Source organism: Pristis pectinata, chromosome 10 (genome assembly GCF_009764475.1).
Source record: "Pristis pectinata isolate sPriPec2 chromosome 10, sPriPec2.1.pri, whole genome shotgun sequence".
Classification (NCBI taxonomy): Eukaryota; Metazoa; Chordata; class Chondrichthyes; order Rhinopristiformes; family Pristidae; genus Pristis; species Pristis pectinata.
In genome coordinates, this window is record NC_067414.1 from 28,553,310 (window position 1) to 28,575,654 (window position 22,345).

General features: G+C 40.9%; 1 protein-coding gene across 1 annotated transcript in view; it reads left to right on the forward strand.

Annotated features, from left to right (window-relative positions):
* The window catches only part of LOC127575312 (sperm acrosome membrane-associated protein 1-like), a 155,169-nt gene that overhangs the window by 126,741 nt on the left and 6,083 nt on the right, over positions 1 to 22,345 (forward strand). Inside the window, exon 5 of the mRNA XM_052025100.1 lies at positions 18,689 to 18,824. Within this exon, the coding sequence (XP_051881060.1) occupies positions 18,689 to 18,824 (136 nt within the window). The remainder of the gene's footprint in view (positions 1 to 18,688; positions 18,825 to 22,345) is intronic.

Consider the following 22,345-nt stretch of genomic DNA (forward strand, 5'->3'; position numbering starts at 1 on the left):
AAAATGTCACGATGGTGGGGAGGGTTGTGCCCTTGATGGAGCTGGTTGAGTCTATAACCCTCTGCAGCCTCTTGAGATCCTGTGCGTTGGAGGCTCCATACCAGGTGGTGATGCAACCAGTCAGGATGCTCTCCACTGTACATCTATAGAAATTTGTAAGAGTCTTTGGTGTCATACCAAATCTCCTCAAACTCCTAATGAAGCAGAGCCACTGACATGCCTTCTTCATAATTGCATCAATTTGCTGGGCCCAGGATAGCTTCTCTGGGATGTTGACACCCAGGAACTTGAAGCTGCTCATCCTTTCCACCGCTGACCCCTCAATGAGAACTGGTGTGTGTTCTCCCAACTTCCCCTACCTGAAGTCCACAATCAGTTCCTTGGTCTTGCTGATGGTGAGTGCAGTTTCTTGCGGTCGTGGGCAGAGCAGTTGCCATACCAAGTTGTGATACGTCCAGATAGGATGCTTTCTATGGTGCATAAATAAAAATTGCTGAGGGTCAAAGGGCACATGCCAAATTTCTTTGGCCTCTTGAGGAAGTAGAGGTGCTGGTGAACTTCCTTGGCTTTGCCATCCATGTGGTTGGACCAGGACAGGCTATTGGTGATGTTCACTCCTAGGAACTTGAAGCTCTTAAACCTCTCAACCTCAGCACTGTTGATGTAAACAGGAGCGTGTGCAATGCCACACCTCCTGAAGTCAATGACCAGCTCTTTTGTTTTGCTGACATTATGGGAAAGGTTGGTGTCATAACACCATGTTACTAAGCTCTCTATCTCCTTCCTGTACTCTGACACATCATTATTTGAGATATAGCCCACTACGGTGGTATCATCTGCAAACTTGTAGATGGAGTTAGAGCAGAATCTGGCCACACAGTCGTGAGTGTACAGGGAGTAGAGTAAGTGGCTGAGGACAAAGCCTTCTGGGGCGCAGTGTTGAGAATAATCAAGGCAGAGGTGTTGCTGCCTATTCTGACTGATTGTGGTCTGTTGATCAGGAAGTCAAAGATCCAGTTGCAAATGGAGATGTTGAGTCCTAGGTCTAGGAGTTTGGAGATTGCTTGGAATTATAGTATTGAAGTCAGAACTGTAGTCAGTAAACAATAGTCTAACATAGGAGTCTTTACTACCCAGATGGTGCAGAGAGGAGTGTAGGGCCAGAGAGATGGCACCCACCATAGACCTGTTTTGGCAGTAGGCGAATTGCAGCGGGTCTGAAGCAATAGCTTATTGCTCCTGTACATGCAGACAAATCAAAGCACTAGTATTCATAATAATTGCTTATGGAGTACTTATTGGCCTAGAAAATAGATTACACTGCATTTTACGGCACGGTAGCGTAGCGGTTAGCGTGATGCTATTACAGCACCAGCGATCTGGGTTCGATTCCCGCCGCTGTCTGTAAGGAGTTTGTACGTTCTCCCGTGTCTGCGTGGGTTTCCTCTGGGTGCTCTGGTTTCCTCCCACATTGCAAAGACGTACGGGTAGGTTAATTTGGGTTTAAAATGGGTGGCGCGGACTCGTTGGGCCGGAAGGGCCTGTTACCACGCTGTAAATAAAATTTTTTAAAATTTAATAAAAAAATTTTGGTATGAGTTCCCAAGGAACAATATTGCAAGCAGCATGCACATTCATTTGTGTAGGAAATAAGCCACTTGCCATTTTGGATACTGAGTCCATATTATGTTCTGGATTTATTAAAACACATATTTGGGTACATAAATAAGGGCAGTATACTTGCTATAAATCCTTTTGTGAAATAGCTCATCCATGCCAGAACAGCTCTTTGGTACTTGCTCAGACTACCATTATGCCAACGTTCAACAAGGACTCCACACAACTTAAAGCACACAGCTGCTCTATAAAGATTAATAGTTTGTCCCTTCAGACTATCATTAAATTCTGAGTTCTACAAGTGAACTTGGACCTCTGCTAACTAATATTTGCTAATGCTGGATTATTTTTGTCTGCCTCCAAGCCATTTATTGCAGCAATGGGTTACAGTATGTGATCAGCCTGCATTGGTATTGGTGATTTTATCCTCCAGGCAGCATTAGTGTAGCTAGCTCCCAGATAACTTTTGTCCAAGTGACTCATCCTTTGCATATTCATCAGTACCAGAATAATATCTGCTACGTAAGGTTGTTGAAGAGTTGCCTGAAGTTTCCAGTCTATGCTCTACACTGCTCAATCACAAACACAGCTATTGAATTGGGCTTTCTTACAATCCAAGCTCAAGATAACTATTATGCGATTGTGCCCTGATGCAGATTTGCAGTCTGGGACTCCCAGAGATCACAGATGTTCTTGCTAGAACCCTGCACATCTGCCATATGCGAAAGCAATAGCCTAGCAAACTAGGCAGGACGGAGACACAAGAGACTGCAGATGCTGGAATCTGGAGCAACACACAAAAAGCTGGAGGAACTCGGCAGGCCAGGCAGCATCTATAGAGGAAAATGGACAATTGAGGTTTCACGTCAAGACCATCTGGACTTAAACTAGACAGAAAGGAGTCCTTGACCCAGTCACAAGGAGGTCTGAGACAATTAGCACGCAGCTGCAGCCTTATCTACCTTTACAGCCACAGAGAAGGCATGTCATATAAATTATGTGGCTCTGAGTGCTGGTCAAAGATTGTCGTGCAGTGGGTAACTTACCTCACAATACCTCATTTCACCATTCACAAAGAAGAAGTCAGTACTGTGAGGAAATACTCTCCAGTTGCCAACATGAGTGCAGCTCTGATGATACGCAAGAACCTTGAATGTAAAAGTTGGCAAGTCACATTGCAGCTGTATAAATTTGGTTAGGCCACATTTTGAGTATTATGTGCAGTTCTGGTCATTGCATTGCAGGAAGGATGTGTAGGCTTTGGAAAGGGCGCAGAAGAGGTTAACCTAGATGTTACCTGGATTAGAGAGTTTTAGTTCTAAGGAGAGGTTGGACAAGAGAAACAAAGAACTGCAGATGCTGGAATCTAGATGAAAATCATGATGATGCTGGAGGAACTCAGCAGGCCAGGCAGCATCCATGGAGCAAAGCAGGTGGTCAACGTTTCTGGTCAGGACCCTTCTTCAGGACTGGACAAACCTGGATTCAGAGGAAGGACAAACCTGGATTATTTTCTCTGAGTGTTGGAAGCTGAGGAGGCCCTGATAGAAGTGTATAAAATTATGAGAATACAGACAGGGTATGTAGTCAGAGTCTTTTTCCCAGGATAGGAATGTCAAATACTAGATGGCATAGCTTTAAGGTGAGAGGAGGAAAGTTTTAAGGAGATTCATGAGGCAAATTTTTCATGCAGAATGTGGTAGGTTCCTGGAATGTGATGCTAGGGGAGGCAATGGAAGCCGATATGATAGCAATGTTTAAGAGGCATTTAGACAGGCACATGAACAGGCAGGGAGTAGAGGGATATAGACATTGTGCAGGCAGATGTGCAATTTAAACTGGCATCATGGTCAAAACAGACATTGTGGGATGAAGGGCCTGTTCCTGTGCTGTACTGTTCTATGTTCACTGTTCTATGTTCTACATGCACCCCGTTCAACAAATTCACCCCATTCGCTACATTCAACAAAGCAGCAGCTTAATTAGTACCTCATCCACCATTCTGCACATTCATTCCCTCTACTATTGATACACCATAGTTGCAGTGTGCAATATTTACAAAATGCTCTGCAGGTTCTCACTGAGGCTACTCTGACAGCACCTCTCAAACCTGCAAACTCACCACCAAGAACAACAATGGCATCAGGTGTGTGGGAGCACCTCCTTTGCAAGTGGCTGTTAAATCAGACTCCATTCTATCTTGGAAATATATTGTTGTTCCTTTGTCATTGCTGGCTCTAAAGAAAACAGCACTGCAGCAGTACCTTCACAAGAAGGATAGCGGTGGTTCAAGATGGTGCGTCACCTTCTCAAGGGCAATTAAGGCTGGACAATAAATGCTGGCCTTGCCAGAGGAATCCACTTACCATAAAGGAATAAAAAAGAACTGACAATTCCTTGAATACACCTGAATCACACATAAGGCCTTGTGTAGTTGGACTGTGCTTTGTCTGAAAATCCACCTCTATCCTGTTTACCAAGGGTGGCCCAAACATGAATACAGACTTTAGACGGTGAGACTCTGCAGGTTACTGGAGCACATTAGGAAAGGTTTAGAGGGATATGTGTGCAATGCAGGCAAATGGGACTAGCTTAGATGGAAAATCTTGGTGGGCATGGACCATTTAGGCCCAAGGACCTGTTTCCATGTTGTATAACTCTATGATGCCATGACCTTCGATTCTCTGCCATGACAAGCTTACAGAATAAGGCAAGGAAGCCAAGGGTGTCCTTAGCTCTTAGCTCACTTGTGACTGTCGATTCCTCATCCTGAAGACTCCTTTACCTACCAATGGAGGACATGTTGAACTTGCTTCCTGAAATGCTGCTTCCTGGGGCAGCTGGAGATCCGTCTTCTTCTTCAAAAAGGCTGTCCATTACCTTCCTGAAATGGCACAGGGGACTTGGCATTTTCAGTACTTGAACTTAAAGTACAGCATGACTGGAAAGCAGAGGGATAAATGTCTGTTGAGAGCAGGGGAACATTGTTAAAGGGTTACAATTGTTGGAAGAGGACTGTAGAGAGTACCTAGAGAGTTCTTAGATGCAAAATCGGCTCTGTCCAGAGGGAAAGTAGATCCCGATCCTGCCAGGGGAGCTGAAAACATTCTCGGCAACTCTAATGCTGTCAGATGAAAGAGGCCACTGAGGGTCTCACAACTAGAATCTTAGCTCTCAGGATGTGGCTGCAATTCAAAGAATGTCAATGATCTTAGAGGAATAGCCCAGGCATTTACATCAATTACTCTTTGCTCAAAGTATTGCACTACTCCTTGATTTCTGTTCAGTATTTTTCTACGTACCACTCTTCCCTCTCCTACTCTGCACTTCATATGCTCCCAACTGCATTAATGCTCACTTCCCCACTTCTCCCAGGCTGGGAGTCGAATGGTGCATAATAACACAAGCTATATTTGCACTGTGCAGGTAACTTTCTGGGGTCTGCAAGAGAGGGATTTATTTTTCTGCAGATCATGCAAAGAATTGTGTGCCTAAGCATCACAAATCCTGAGTTGTCATTTAATTTAATGTATTCATTTTTTGGGAGCTGGGCATCACTGATAAAGCCAATGTTTTATTGCCCATCCTTCATTGCTCTTGACTAGCTTGCTAGGCCATTTCAGAGGGCAGTTGGGGGTCAACCATATTGATGGATCAGGAGTCATAAACTGGATAGGGATGATAGATTTTCTCCCCTGAAGGATATTTAGTGAACTGGATAGGTTTTTATGACAATTCAGTAGTATTGTGATTATCATTACCAATAACTGGGCTGAGTTTTTTTTTAAATTTCAGATTATTCACTGAATTTAAATTCCACAACTGCTGTGGTGGATTTGAACTCATGTCTTTGAATTGTTAGTCCAGACCTCTATATCCTAAGAACTGAGGTACCCTTCCCCCATTTCTTCCAGTCATTTTAGTCCTTTGACAACAATCCCCTCCCTCAGAGTGAATGTCACCTTAAAGAGATGTCGGCTGCTATTAAATGGAATTGCTGAAAGTCGACTTCTTATCCTCAAACAGGCATGTACTAATAAGCAGTGTGGGCAGCTGATAGCATTGCCTGGAACATTTCTGGTTCTCCCTGCAGTCCTTTGAACAGGCATGTGCAGTGTACCACATATATTGTGTCTCTATTTTCAATTACAATCAAATCTCTGAGCCATTTGCACTTTTCTATCCCAAACAAAACTCACCAACATTGTTAAAATAGTCACTGATCAGGTGGGCAGGACATGTCAGAAGAACGTCTGATGACGGAATACCTAAGCAGCTACTGTATGGAGTGCTGACTGAGGACAAACAATCACATGGTGAACAGAAAAAGAGATTCAAAGACTCTCTTAGAACATCCCTGAAGAGCTTCAACATTGCCACCTACCACTGGGAACAACAAGCATTGAATTTTCCTGTTTGACATACCCACAGAAAAAGTGGTGCTCACTCACATGAGGAAGGTGAGATTGGAGAAAGCAATGAGGAATAGAGAATCTCAAAAATCACAATTCACTGATGCTATAGCATCCCTACACCTCTGTCACCTCTGTGAAAGGAAATTTCAGGCCCAGGTTGGTCAAATCAGCCATCTCCGTATACATTGCAATACTAGACTAGATGCCATGGTCTTGCTCAAGAATGAGTGATGAAGAACAGGGATCTTTCGTTTGAAAGATCAGCTAAACTTTTTTGACATCCTGCATAATATTATAACCATAGTTAGAATGATGGTAAAACTATCAGATGGGATTTTTAACATATGGAGTGCATTCTGTTAAGAAAAAATGGAAGTTAAAACGTCTGGAATAATTTGACAAATATTTGGGCACTGTTATGTGGCAAGCAAAGGTACTGGGTGAGCCAAAGTAAGGCAAATGCTTGTTCTTATTCATTTCAAATGGTGTGATTAATGGAACGAAATGAGAGGACAGCTCATTGATAATGTTCGGAAAATCACGGACAATGCAGGTCCAAATTTATTAACTTCGCCAAGTAAGCAAGACTTTGTAGAAAAAAAATCAGCTTACAAAATCACCCCTTGGGTGGCAGCCAAATACACAAAGTATAGCCTGTTAGTGCAGTGTCACCATTGCAATGAAATAGCTTTGTGTGAGGTCTTGGAAACATTAGTATAGTAGCTGGTATTCTATTATGTAAATTATAAATAACTGTTACATACATTCATGTTGCAATAATTGTTGGCTGGGTGAACTGAGAAATGGTTTATACGGGATTATGAGCTTGCAAATCATTAGAGAATGATAATTTTAAAGATTCTATTTGATTTAAATTCTAGAATTTGATTCCGAGTCCAAAATTGTGGGCTGCATAATGTTGTTTTATCTAATAGTGCAAGTGGCCATTTGCTACCTATTTTGTTTATGAATAACAAATCTTTCTAATTCATTTTTTGAGATATGGCCATTGCTGGCAAGACTGGTGTTTACAGCCAATCCCTGATTGACCTTGACCAGTGGTGATAAGCTGCTGCCTTGCCTTGAATTGCTGCAGTTTTTCGGGTGGTGGTATTCCTACTGGTAGTCATTTCTATGATTTACAGCCAACAAAGAAGAAGGAACGGTGACTTACCTCCAAGTCCAGGTGGATGGGTGGCTTAGAACTGGACTTGCAGGAGAGAGTGTTCGCATGCATTTGTCTTTGGTGGTACAGAGTTCAAGTTTAGGAGGCAGTTATTATGTGGGTTGCAATGTGTCTGGAAGATGTGTCAGCCATAGCTGGATAGCTATGAGAAGTGGTTGTGAGGTTTGTAGTCATGGTTAATATTTGAGAATGTTGGGTTACATGAATATTAGATGGAAGTACTGTTGGAAAGAGATTGTTGTTAAGAGTGTAATGCAGGTGTTTAGTATGGAGGCCAAAGGGGCAGCTGTTGGGTGGTAGAATTTGCTGATGCCTCCACTGACATTGACTACATGTGTAAAGTCATGAGGCTTTTTCTGCCACTGCACCAATCTCTTGGCATTGACCTTGAATACAATCTCCTCTCTCTGGTGCTTAACTATGAACCTGGAGGGCGACTATGAGTAGAAAGCCTCTTTACCTGACGTATTCACCAAGGTTTCAAAGGTGGTGCCTGCTCTTCACCATGTTTTACCACTGCTTCTACCGAGTATCCTAACGCTGTAGAATGAAGTACGTCACTGGTAACAGGCAGTGAACATTTCTTCTTTAAGAGGTGCAGCCATGACTTCAATGGGCACTAGATAGATTCAGCTGGTTTTAACCAATCATGAACTGGACTCTGGCAATATATGCTGAGGTGAAAGCAGCATGGCCAGTAATGAAATCCTGAGAATGAGATGCGAGCATGAATTTAATGTGTGTCCTGGACCAGGTCAGGTGGGCACAAGTTCATCGTGCACTGAAGTCACGGTGCTTATTTTCCTGCACTATCTAATTAGGACCCATGGACTTTGTGAAGATGTCATAATTGCTCCTTACCTTTTGCAATCATCACATGAGGAAGCCTTTCCGAGATTGTTATCCCTAAAACCTTTTTGCAGGTTACTGGACTGATTTAGAAACTGGTTCTGAAAAAGGTAGGTCTATTACTGTACCTGGGACACTCATGGCTGGACACTTGTTGATTCCAACATCTAGTCTATGCCCATTGTTGCATGCATACTTCACATATCAATGTGATCCAAATAATTCTCTGAGCATTCGGAATTGATGGAATCACCATGTACAAGGTTCATTTAAAGACTCAATTCAAAGACAAGTCAAAGAAAGGACCTCAGAATACAACACCCAAACAGACAAAGTGCCCATATATAGCATGCAAAATCAGCAAGGGTTATTCCTTTGTCCCTTTCATTTAGGAGTTATCGCTTTTCTCCCATGTATCAGTCAGTAAATTACCAGTTATTCTTTATGTTGGTCTTGTTGGGCAAGACCAAAAGCTAAGGAAACATGTTGGTTCATTATTGAAGCTGTACAACATTTCTTATCTGTGACTCAAGAGATTTTGCAGATGCTGGAAATCTGGAGCAACACGCACAAAATGCTGGAGGAACAGCAGGTCAGGCAGGATCTATGGAGGGAAATGAACAGTCAACGTTTTGGAGACACAAGAGATTCTGATTCCTGATGACGGGTCTCGTCCTGAAACACCAACTGTTCATTTCACTCCATAGATGCTGCCTGACCTGCTGAGTTCCTCCAGCATTTTTGCATGCATTTCTTATCTGTGCCCTTTTCTTTGACAGCCAAAAGCCTGTTGCTATGCTGATTTATGAGGAGTTAAACATACCCCAATGAACAAAATTTTTACATTAATAATTTGGAGGGAATGCTGGGTCAGAAGAGGCTAGTTATGAGCCTTTGCCCTAGGTTCTACCATTAGAAATTGTACTTGCACCACTGTTTGTGTGCACAGGACCAAGGAGGAGAAATTTCTCCTTTGTTACATGCATTACTATGCAATATATTAGCAAATGCATGTTGTGATTTGCTTCTGAAACTTGGTTCCATTGACTTCACATTTACTACAAAGGACTGGGTGAATTTCTACTCCAAGATTTTTAGTATGGGCATAACTTAAATGAGAAAAGAATCTTCTATATATTTTGCACCTTTTGCTTTCTTGGACCAATTACATTAATTACAAGAATTTACAAAGAAATTTACAGACAATTAATTTCTATTTCAATGTTGTTACAGGCATTTTGTAGGCAAATTTAGTAGCAGACAATTTGTACACAACAAGCTCCCACAGACTACAATGCCATGAATGAATAACTTTAGAGTTGATGCAATAATAATTGGACAGGAAAACTTATTGCTTTTCAATTAGCCCTTGAACACATGGTAACATTCACCTAAGAAGGAAAACATGGCTTAATTTACTATTTTGTCTGAAAGTGAACACTTTCAACAATGCAGGTTGCTCCTACAGGATCACAAGGATTATATAATACAAATTCTAGAGTAGGGCTTGAACCTATGACCTACTAGAGTTAGAGTGTTACCATGATGGTCATCCAAAGGAACGCATGCATTGATTAACAGTCATGAAAGATGTCACTTTCTTGAGCTTTCCATACACTTTATACTCTGGATGTTTTTGACTTCATCGATTCAGTCTAAATTCATGTTGAGCCTTTCTCTCCACATCCTTAAGAATTAACATTACACACCCAAGTGATTTGGTGAGATATCATAGCGTACCCAAGCTAATGATCAGACATTATTTTACAATCCTCTCTGCCAGTCCTCCATACAAGTTGCAAAGACTAGTCCTCATATTTTACCTCTAAACACTGAACACTTTATTAAATGAATAAGCAAACAACAGCAGACACAAAGTAAATATATTTACAAGTAAATTTTCAGCAAATACTCTGTACTACATACTTGTGAAATGGAAAGTATTATATACAGCATAATCCAGAGCTAGATCCGAGGGCATTACTTTTCATGTAGATCTTTTATCAATTCTTTCCTTTCCAATTACAGAAGTTGTCAAGCTTATCTGATTCTATTCACAAATTCTATTCAGGCAGTCATTCAGAGTTTACAAGCTCTAGATCAAGATCAGTGATTTGAAAAGGATTGGCTAATAAACATCCCTGGTAAGAGTAGCCAGAACCAAGCAATTACTTTGTGTTAAAAGCCAACTGCATATCAAGCATATTTGTAAAACTAGATCACCTTGTTTGGATAGTCACCTTAGTGAGCAAAATTAAAGTGCATGGGTTGTGGGTAAATGTATTACCGTGGATGGTAAATTGGTTGACAAACAGGAAGCAGAGACTTCAGTCTTTTTGGGGTGGCAAGCAATAATATATATATCTATATCTATATCTATATCTATATCTATCTATCTATCTATCTATCTATCTATCTATCTATCTATATATATATATATATATATATATATATATACTGCATCCTATGTGTGTGTGTGTATATCTATCTATCTATCTATCTATCTATCTATCTATCTATCTATCTATCTATCTATCTATCTATCTATCTATCTATCTATCTATCTATCTATCTATCTATCTATCTATATATATATCTATCTATATCTATATATATATCAATGATTTAAAATGAGGGAACCAACTGTAATATTTCAAAGTTTGTTAACAACACTGAACTGGGTAGGATTATGAACTATGGGGAGGATGCAATGACGCTTCAAGATGACTTAAACAGATTGAGTGGGCAAAACCATGGCAGATCCAGTATGACATGGATGACTGTGAGTTAATCCACTTTGGAAGGAAAAACAAAAAGATGATAAACTACTTAAATGAGGCTAGACAGGGAAGTGGTTCATAACTTTCCAGAATTTTGCCATAAACCTTTACGATTGCAGTGGTGCAGCAGGGCAGGTTGGAAAAGGCATTTTGCCTTGCAGATGTTGAGTATACAGCCCACCCTCTTGAATGTTTCAGTGTAAGTGCCAACAATGCCTTGGCACTCGGCCTCCTGAGCCTTTACAATCATCATGACTACTGAAGTTTAGTTAACTTTGGTTCTAGCATGTAGTTGTCATTGATCAAGCAGCTTTTCTTTAGTTGTAAAGCTTAATTTCACTCCGGCAGGATGTTTGTTGAAGATGAGATGCAGCATTTCATCAAGAAAGATTGAGAAGAGTGTTGGGACAATGACGCAGCTTTGTTTGACACCATTCTTCACTGAGAATGATTCTGTGGTAGACCCACTGATCAATATCAAGGCTTCCATGCTGTCCTGGAGCAAGCATAAGATGGAGATGAATTTCTGTTGGTAGCTGAATTTCAGGAGGCTGTTCCACAATCCCTTCTGATTGGTGGAGTCAAGGCTTTTAACAGGTCAAAAAGCCCATGTGTAGTGGCTAGTTCTGCTCACTGCAGTTCTCTTGGAGTTGCTATTGATGAGCACGCCCACTGTGCCCTGGGTTGATGGAATCCACACCGTGACTTGGAATTTGCTTGTCCTTTCAGTGAATTTGGAGACCTCTCAATAAAGGCAGATATCAATAATAAAACTCACCACTGCTTTCAGTGCTGCAGCATAGCCTTTGGTCAGTTGAGGAAAAAGGTATTCAAAGATCAAGACCTCAGAGTTGGCACAAAACTCACGATCTATGGGACAGCAGGGCACCCAGCCATCCTACTGGCTTCTGAGACCTGGATGACCTAGAACAGGCACCAGGGTCAGTAGAGCAATGATACGGCAGGCATGAGCTCTGCAGATATCTCTGCCCAGGACCTTAAGCCAATACTCTCTCTGCAAAATGCTCCCAATTCACTGGAAAGACAACTGAACTGATGTCAGTGTCCTCTCCCAAGCCAACGTCCCCAGTGTTAAAGCCTTAGTTGCACTCAGTTGGCTATGATGGGCAGACCACATCATTCACACACCTGACGTCAGACTTCCAAAGCAGACACTCTATATCAAGCTCTGTCATGGGGAAGAGATTATCAGGGTGGATGGAGGAAAAGATCAAAGTTTGGAATTCACCCTTTTTGGAGGTGTGCGTAGCGTGAGCATGCAATCAGGTGATCGGCAAAAAAAAATCACAAGATTGGTGAAAAAATAAATTAACAAATCATGAATGTGGTTTTCAACTTGAATCAAGGTAAAATCTTTACTTGTGCAGTTCTGGGCGGAGATATCTGTAGGAGCTCATGACTCCCGTGTCAATGCTTTGCTGACGACTGGGAGACGTGGAATAGTATAGCACAGGAACAGGCCCTTCAGCCCATGATGTCTGCATTGAGCATGATGCCAGGTTAAACTAATCCCTTTTGCCTGCATATGACCCATCTCCCTTCATTCTCTGCATATCCATGAACCTATCTAAAAACCTCTTGAATACCCTATCATACCTGTTTCCACCAGCACGTCTGGCAGCCCGTCCCAGGCACCTACCACTCTCTATGTAAAATCTTGCCCTGCACATCTCCTTTAAACTTTTCCCCTCTTAACTCAAAGCTGTGCCCTGGAAGAACATTCTCCTTGGCACAACAATACAGCAGTGTTAAAGGCTCTCTTGGCACTGAGGGAAAACTAAGAAAGGCGAGGGGGAAGACGGAACATTCTCTAGAGTGGCTGGGCTTCTCCTTGCATGCTGGGCTGGCCTGAGGGGACTTTGTGCTGCAAATGCTCAAGCTCCAATATTTTGCCTCAGTGGAGGAAACGGGCTGCACGATTTTATAACATGACAGACACTGGGCAAATGCCAGCATGCTAAGGTGAATCGGAAGTTTCCACACTAGTTTCCTGATGTTTGTGGAGGTTGCGCATTCTCCTTATGACCATACAGATTTCTCCCCAGTGCTCCAGTTTCCTTCCACATCTCAAAGACATACCAGTTGGTCAAATTACTACTGTAAATGTCCCCTAATGTAAGTACGTGGTTGGAGAGTTAAGACTTGCGAGACAGAGTACGTTACAGGGAAATAAATTGAGGAATGCGATTGCTCTGAGTGGCGGCATAGAATTGATAGCCTGAATGGTCTCCTTCTACATTGCAATGAAATGTGACCCAGAAATGGTTGCTGGTCTGATCTAACATCCACAAAAATACTTTCAAGTACAAATCTTGCACAATAAACATCCACAAGTGAGTCCAGTTTATAAGCAGCCACGTCTTGCTCTTCTTTTAAAAAGGGAAATTTATTTACTGCCATATGATTTCAGTAGAGTATGGAGAAACCAAGAAAATCTCTAGATTTTGGAATGAGACCGCTAAACAAGAGATAGTTGGCAGATGAAATAACTTTCCTCTGTTCACTATTTTAATAAGGTTTTAGAACATTTAAACTGGCTCAAGACCAAAATACAGTATAGGAGTGGTCTGTGCCTGTGTGTGATTGAAGATGGGTGGTGCATATTGTGAGACTCTGAAGGCTGTTTCAGTTCTAATTTAGACCCAGTTGAAGGCAGTGATGGGAATGAATGAGTTTAGTAAACATTAAACATGTATGACTTTTGACTCATTTGAGAAAATGCTTGAGAACAAAAATATATTGAACCGTGCACGGGTTCTATAGGGAAAAATCTCCAGCTGCTTCATCGAAGTAAATTCAGAGGAGGAAGACACAGAATGAACTAACTGGAGGTGTGACTAGCTGTTAGGAGCTGCACAGGAGTAACCCGGACAGCATTGCACCATCTGAATTTTCTCCCCCTCTGTGAAAAAACAAGTGTTATTTCCTTATTATTCCCAAAGTCAGAATGGTAAGATGTGGGATGTCATGAATGTGATTCTGCATTTCATAGTAGGATGATGAGGGGAGTAGAGCCCGACAAATCCTGCTACCTCTTGCTGGTAATTTTGAAAGATTGCTGAATAAGAATGTGCTGGACACTAATCTTTATACAGTAAGATAGTTATTACAATCAAAAAAACTACTACTTACAATTTAAATCCAGAAGTGAGGAATCAAAACCTAGCCTTTGCAATGTTTAGAAAAGTATTATAACATAGGGCACGAGGAAAGTTCTCTTATTTTGCATAGTTAACAGAGTGGAATTCAGTCTGTGTGATGGGGTGAGAGTCATTTCAATTTAGATCAACTTCCAATGTTTGGGGCGACCTTCTGTCATTACATTTTCATCGTTATAATGCCTTCGATGCATCGGACCATGAGAGCTCCTGGGGAACAAACCCATTAATCCTATTTCGCCTCCTATACCCCTGCAATTTAATCTCCCTCATACATGTTCCTTACCTCCCCTCTGATTCTTTTTGACATTAAACTACCCAAAGACATAATTTAAGTGGACAATTAACAAAGCAGCATGTCTTTGGGATGCAGGAGGAAACTGGAACACCCGGAGTAAATCTATGCTATCAGGGAGAGAACACACAAACTCTGCATAGACAGTGGAGGAGATTAGGATTGAATTTGGGTCCCTGGAGCAGTGAGGCATTCATAAAATGACTTTGACAGCTGGTGAGGCACTTCCCCCAGGCTGACCAGCTGTTAAAACTGCTACTGAAATTTAATTTTGACACTCAATAACATTAAAAAAATGAAAATAATATTAATAAAACTAGAACTATTAATTAGTGTTAAATTAAAAGTCTAAAAGCTACTTGGACATATTTAAAACAATTAAATACTCTTATACTAACTGAATTAAATCATCCTTCCTGTTAATTTCAATGATTCTGCTGAACATGTGACAAGTTAAATCAGACACAGGCTCAATAGGAGGATCTCCCATTCTGGCTATACAGATGTTCAAACTATCTTGGCTTCATGGGGAGTCTCCCTGTGCAGAACTGGGGCAGCTCCAGCACAGGCAGAATTGCAGAAGATGGCCTTACATCAGCACTGATGCTAGACTTTGGGGCATAGAATCATTGAGTCACACAGCAGGGAAACGGGTTTTTCAGCCCACCCGGTCCAATGCGACCAAGATGCCCATCTAAGCTAGTCCCATTTGTCCACATTTGGCCTATATCCCTCTAAGCATTTCCAATCCATGTACCTGTCCAAGTGTCTTTTAAATGTTGTTAATGTTCTTGCCTCAACCACTTCCTCTGGCAGCTCATTCCATATAATGACCATCCTCTGGGTAAAAAAGTTGCCCCTCAGGTTTCTACTAAATCTCTCCCCTCTCACCTTAAACCTATGCCCTTGAGTTCTTGATTCCCCAACCCTGGGAAAAAGACTGTGCACATTGACACTATCTATGCCCCTCATGATCTTATACACCTCCATAAGATCACCCCTTATTCTCCTATGCTCCAATGAAAAAAGTCCCAACCTGCTCAACCTCTCTCTATAACTCAGTCCCTCGAGTCCCAGCAACATCGTCTTAAATCTCCTCTGCACTCTTTTCAGCCTTAATGGCATCTTTCCTATAGCAGAGTGACTAAAACTGAACACAATATTCCAAATGCGACCTCACCAACGTCTTGTACAACTGCAAAATAACACTCCAACTTCTATACTCAGTCCCCTGACTGATGAAGGCCAGCATGCCAAAAGCCTTCTTCACCACCCTGTCTACCTGCGATGCCACTTTCAGGGAACCATGTACTTGTACTCCTAGGTCCCTCTGTTCTACAACACTGCCCAGGGCCCTACCATTCACTGTGAAAGTCTTAGCCTAATTTGTCTTCCCAAAGTGCAACACTTCGCACTTATCCAAATTAAGCTCCACTTGCCATTCCTCAGCCCACTTACCCAGCTGATTAAGATCCCTCTGTAAATCCTGACAACTATCTTCACTGTCTACAACACCATCTACTTTAGTGTCATCTGCAAACTTACTAACCATGCCTTTTACATTCTCATCCAAATCATTGATATAGATAACAAATAGCAATAGGCTTTGCACCAACACCTCGGGAACATCACTAGTCAAGGGCCTCCTGTCCGAGAAACAACTTTCCACCATCACACTTTGCTTTCTACCACCAAGCCAATTGTGTATCCAATTAGGTAACTTCCCCTGGATCCCATGCCATCTAACTTTCCATAGCAGCCTACCATGCAGAAACTTATCAAAGGCCTTACTGAAGTCCATATAGACTACATCTACTACCCTACCCTCATTGACCTTTTTGGCTACTTCTTCAAAAAACTCATTCAAATTCATGAGACATGATCTCCCACGTACAAAGCTGTGCTGACTATCCATAATCAACCCATGTCTTTCCAAATGCTTGTATATCTTATCCCTCAGAATCCCCTCTAGTAACTTACCTACCACATATGTTAGGCTTACTGGTCTATCATTCCCAGGTTTTTCTTTGCAGCATCTCTTAAGTAAAGGCACAACATTAGCCAACCTCCAGTCTTCTGGCACTTCACCTGTCGCTGACAATGATGTATATATCTCAGCCAGGGTTCGCACAATTTCTTCTGTAGCTTCCCACTGCAGTCTTGATCAGGCCCTGGAGATTTATCTACCTTCATACATTTTAAGACATCCAGTACTTCCTCTGCTGTAATGCGGCCTGTCCCCAAGACCTCCCTAGTAACTATCTCAAGTTCCGAAGTCTTCACGTCTTTCTCCGTGCTAAAAGCAGAGAAGCAATATTCATTGAGGACCTCACCCATCTCCTATGGCTCAACACAAAGATGTCCCCTTTGGTCTTTAAGGGGCTCCATTCTCTCTCTCTAGTTATTTTTTTCCCTTAACATTCTTATAAAATCTCTTTGGATTCTCTTCAGTGAAGAAATGCAGGTAAGTTCGGCAGAAACCCTGGTGCCCAGCTCAACATCTAACCCATAAAGTGAGCTGGACTTGGCAGGTGGCCCACTCTCCCAATGGAGAAAAATTCTCTTGTTGATGACACAGTTACCGTTGAGAATTTGAGAAAAATACAGTATGTTGTAAGGCTCCAGGCTAGATCCCATTGAAGCACCAGTATTTGCTGTTTCCCTGACACACTTTCAGCAATCTTTAATCTCTATTTGTGACACCACACACTACTACTTTGAAGGTTTCTCAACATTTCACTTTGAACAATGTCAGCCAAAGTAATGTTGAGAAGCTTCAATCGGTATATCGGAGTTCTTTATTTCAGCAGACAGTTAGAGAGCAAAGTGAAAAAGTGGATTATCTGTCTGATCCTGAAACCTGGCAGTAAAAGGATTTGGCTTCTTAATGACTAATACATCATATTTAGTGCAGAAAGCCTCGAGCAATGTACTTGATGCTTCGCTTTTGGTGTAAATATTGTAAAGCCTCTTTCCTTCTTTAGTTACTACAATTACTAAACAGGTTGATTTTGTGTGTTGAGGAATGTCTTGTCTCCTATTTCAATGTAAAACATGCTGAAATATTCATTGATATCATGTTGTAAATCAACTCATGATTTCACAATTTTAATCGATATTATCCTGAGCATTTGAACAAGCAAAATGTTGAAGTTAAATTTCTTTTTTTCTCATTTAATGACACAAATACCACAATTATAACATTGATTCAACATTGGTTATGTACTTTAATGTTATGAAATTGCTCATATTGTTTTGCTTGTAAAGGTCCTCCCCAGTTTACAAACACCCAACCTATGTACAGCCCATACATACAAGTGAGCATTTGGGAGACTGGTGGGATGGATTTGCCAGCTGTTGTTGGGCTGCAGGCATCTTCTGCCGCCTGGGAACTCAGTTTCCAGCCACATTTCCGACTTGCAATCTGTTCAGGTTACGAACAGTTCACAGGAACAGAACACTGCCATAACATGGGGACGACCTGTATTACTTATTTTGAGCCTCCCTTCCTTGCCCCATTTTGATTTACTGGGCATGCAACCCTTTGTATAGAGGTTGGGATACTAGTTCAGGGCCACTGTGTCATGATTGTCAGACAAATTAGTGTTAAAGGAGATCCTGAGAATGAGTCAGTGAGAGACCAATATTTCAGCATTACACCCACCAGAAGTTGTGGATAATTAATCAGCATTCCCAATTACTAATCAGGAAACGCATCCAGTTGATATCAAAAATCCAGATGCGAGAAGCACATTTTCATCTCCATTGATCATAGCCTTGCTTTGATTTTGTCACTGTAAATATTCAGCATAAAAGACATTGATGTGGTTATTGATTTACCCCATTCTACAAAGCTCTCCTGCTTATTTTCTACCAATGACTACAAAATTTGGAAATATAATGTTAAACCTGCTGTTAGCCAAGGGAATGATCCCTCTCTTTTTGATGCAAATATGTGTTTGAATGACGTTAAGTTAAGCATTATTGGTTATTTACTAACCTATTGAGGATTGTATTGTCCCTTTCTGTCCTTGCAGTGGGAGCTTATATCATTCAGTTTCCTCCAGCCATTCTAATATAACCAACATCATGAAATGTGGTAATTGGCCCAGCAATATTATCAAAAAGTTGTCCAGGTTTGCCTTTTGCTGCTGTTTGAGACAAGAAGTTTGACAATAGTACAAATCTTCTACTTGCTATTGCAACAGTTACTCACCATAGTAACCAGGAGAATGTGTATAACAGGCAGTCCTGGACATACATCCAAAGTCATCTGGGTGGGAGGCAGGTATCGGCTTGAGACGTGTATTTTTATATCTTTGTCTATACCAGCTCTGTTTAAAGCTGACGGTTTCACCTCTGGCCAGGAGCCGATTATTCTTACGGAAGATCAACCCACCATCCATGTTGAAAAGGAAGACCAGCCAGTAGCTTACCAGTGTGACACGCTACTTGAAGATGAGATTGTGGCATCTATAAAGTACTCAGTATATACTAATACTGGTATGTATTAAGGAAACTCTAGCCTTGATGATACTACATAGAGCATTTTCTGAGATCTGTTGCTGTAACATACTAATTAGACATATTGGAAGTAATTTAAGTGTGAAGGTAATGGCCAGATGAAATCACCAGTGCTGCAAAGTGATTTTTACAGTCGCGGGAGAAGTGTGCCCAGGTTCAAAGCTATCAGAGAAACTTAAGTGGGTAAAGGAGAAGAGGCTACTCAGAAACTTCTGAATCTTCTGAAAAGCAGGAGAGAATTTGGAGACTCCCTTGTACTGGCACAACCTCTTCCACCCCAACTGGCATCTGTTCAGATTCTCCCACTTGCACCTTTATCCCTGGAGTTCATTCCCTTAGACCCCAGGAGTTGGCCAGCTCCCAGCTCAGCTACCACTCCCTCCCGTTAGTTATTTACACTTTTCCTGCATTAGGCAGTGCTGTGGCCCTAAAATTAAAATCAGCCAGTCCAACTTCCTCTATGATTGTCAGATGTGTATTTCACTTTGGCGGTGAACTGTCCACACCAGCTTCTCCAACTCCCACTAAAACCAGGGCTATTAAATCAGACAATCTGTCTGTTCTAAGTGCCTGTAATGCTTATTTATGTTACATCATCATGTCATCTGCACTGTACCAATGTAACCAGGACGCAAGGTTAAAACAAACAGTAAAACTGTGACTATCATTTAAAAAATATATAACACAAATCTAAAGTTTTTTTTAAGTGGTTCTGAGATCATGCAACTGACAGAATCATTGTCACGTTACTTACTTTCAGACTTTTCACAATACAAACCTACTTCTAAATAACTTTTGGGAAGCAACAATCCTTGTCTTTGTTCCTTTATAGTCCAGCATTTATTGTCCATTCATCATGGTTTGTCAGACCACTTTAGGAGTTAGGAGTTAGCCACTTTAATATAGGGCTGGACTGGTAAGGGCAGAGATTTATTTCCCTAAAGGATCTTAGTGAACAAGTTGATCTTATATAATAATCCGATAGCTTCTTGATCACAATCACCATATTAGAATCTGAATTCTAGATAATTACTTCAGGTTTCTGTGGTCAAGTAGTATAACCCCTATATGACCTCTTCTGACTCCAACTTCTGACTCCGACTTCTGGTCCAGGAGGATATCTCTCTGTAGATGTCCTTTTACAACTGTCTGAGAATATTAAGAGGTGGCTGAGGTCCCTTAACTTGACAGTGCAGCTGAATTCAAGAGGTATGCCTGTTACAACTGTCCATCATTAATACAGTCACTATTTAAAATACATTAGTTGTAAACCAATCTAATTAATTTCAAGCCCTCTTACTATTTACCCATTTATGTTGATTTTGATAAATAAATATGGTTCTTTAAATGTGTGTTGAGATATTTTTAATTATTTTATTATAAGTGCACTTACAAATTTCCATAGAAAGGCAAACTGAGGTAGAATTCCTTTTAGTATGTAAATTGCAATATTCTATCAACAAACATTCCAGGCATTTCTGTAATTACTGGGATTACACACATTAAGAGAGCTGCTTGCTTTGTGATGGCACAGCTCTTTATGTAAAACCTTGTCATTAATATACTTCAATGAAAATAATTTTACATTTCTTCCAAATTATTCCCATGTTCCTGAGTGCCTTGAAATGTAATGTTCAATTATCCGTAAAAACCGCTTTTGATGAGGTTATGAAATTAATCCATTGTCCTGATCTAGACTTTCTGGATCTTGATTATTTTCCAATTTCCTTTTCAAATGTGAGTCTCTTTCAGACAGAAGAATTTATAATGGGGAATAAAGAAATGGCAGGGGAATGTAACAAATACTTTGTGGCAGTCTTCACAGAAGACAAAAAAACTTCCAAGATTCCTGGAGAGTCAAGGGTCCAGTGCAAGTGAAGAACTAAAATAAATTGGCATTATTAAAGAAGTTAATGAGCCCGAAAAATGATAAATCCAAAGCACCTGATGATCTATATTCCATTCTGATGATGATGACTACAAGATAAATGGATAGATATAAGAAAGATAGTGGCTATTCTGGTTATCATCTTCCATTATTATATGTCTGAACAGATTCAACATGTCTTTATGAAAGGGAAATCATGTTGGACTAGCCTACTGGAGTTATTTGAGGCTGAATCTAGTTGAGTAGATGAGGGTAACCAGTGGATTTGGTATATTTGGATTTTCAGAAGACTTTTGATAAAGTCCCACAGAGATTAGTGAAAAAGGTTACTGCACAGGGAATTGGGGATTTTATACCAGAATGGATTGAGAGTCAGGTAACAGATTGAAAACATAGAGTAGGAATTAATGGGTTCTTCTCAAGTTGGTAGACTTCTCTGGTTGGTACTGCAAAGATGCTTGAGCCCCAGCTTTTCATAAATTACATCAATTATTTGGCTGGGACGGAGGAAGTACAACATTTCCAGTTTGCTGGTGGCACCAAACTAAGTGGGATATGAGTAGTGATAAAGATGCAAAGGGGATTCAAGGGGATACAGGCAAGTTAAATGAATGGGCAACAGCATGGTAAATGGAGTACAGTGTGGAAATATGTGAGGTTATCAACATACAGAAAAAAACAGAAATTCTAAGTATACAGTATTTTAAATGATGAGAGTTTGAAAAATATTGATGTAAAAAGGGACCTTATTGTCCTTGTAAATGTCATAGTAAATTAGCATGCTGCTACAACAGACAATTAGAAAGGGAAATGGTATGTTGCCTTTTATTGCAAGAGGATTGAGTACAAAAGCGGGGATGGCTCACTACAATTATACAGTCTTTGTGAAATCACACCTGGAGTATTGTGTACAATTATGGCCTCTTTACCTGGAAGGAGTGCAGCAAAGATTCACCAGACTAGTTCCTGGAATGGCAGTACTGTCATATGAGGAGAGATTGAGTACACTAGAACTCTGTATTCTAGAGTTAAAACAAATGCAAGGTGGCCTTTAGAGGGCTTGATGGAGAAGAGGTAAGGAGGATGTTTCCCCTGGCTACGGAGTCTAGAACTAGGGAAGGGGTAGGCTGTTTAGGACCAAAATGAGGAGAAATTTCTTCACCAAAAAGATAGTGAATCTTTGGAATTCTCTACCTTGAAGGGCTGTGGGGTGGGGGGGGGGGGGTCAGATATTTTCATTCTAAACATATACTAGTAGATTTCAGGACATTAAAGGAATTAAGGAATATGGGAATAGGGCAGGAAGAATTGTGTTCAGGTAAAATTACCTTGTTGAATGGCAGAATAGGTTCTAGGGCCTTACATGGTCTAGTCCTACTCCTATTTCCATGTTCTTACAAAATAGATTTTGGAATTTGCTTCCATCACACTTTCAAACAGTGCATTTCATGTCAAAACAACTTACCACATGAAAAGATTTCTCCTCCCGTTGCCTCTTATGTCAATTACCTACATTCTCGTGACCGACCCTTTGACCTGTATTTAAAATTAGTGATTTAAAGTATCTCTATCAAATCTCCTGTTAACTATTTCTCCCATAAGGTGAATGGCA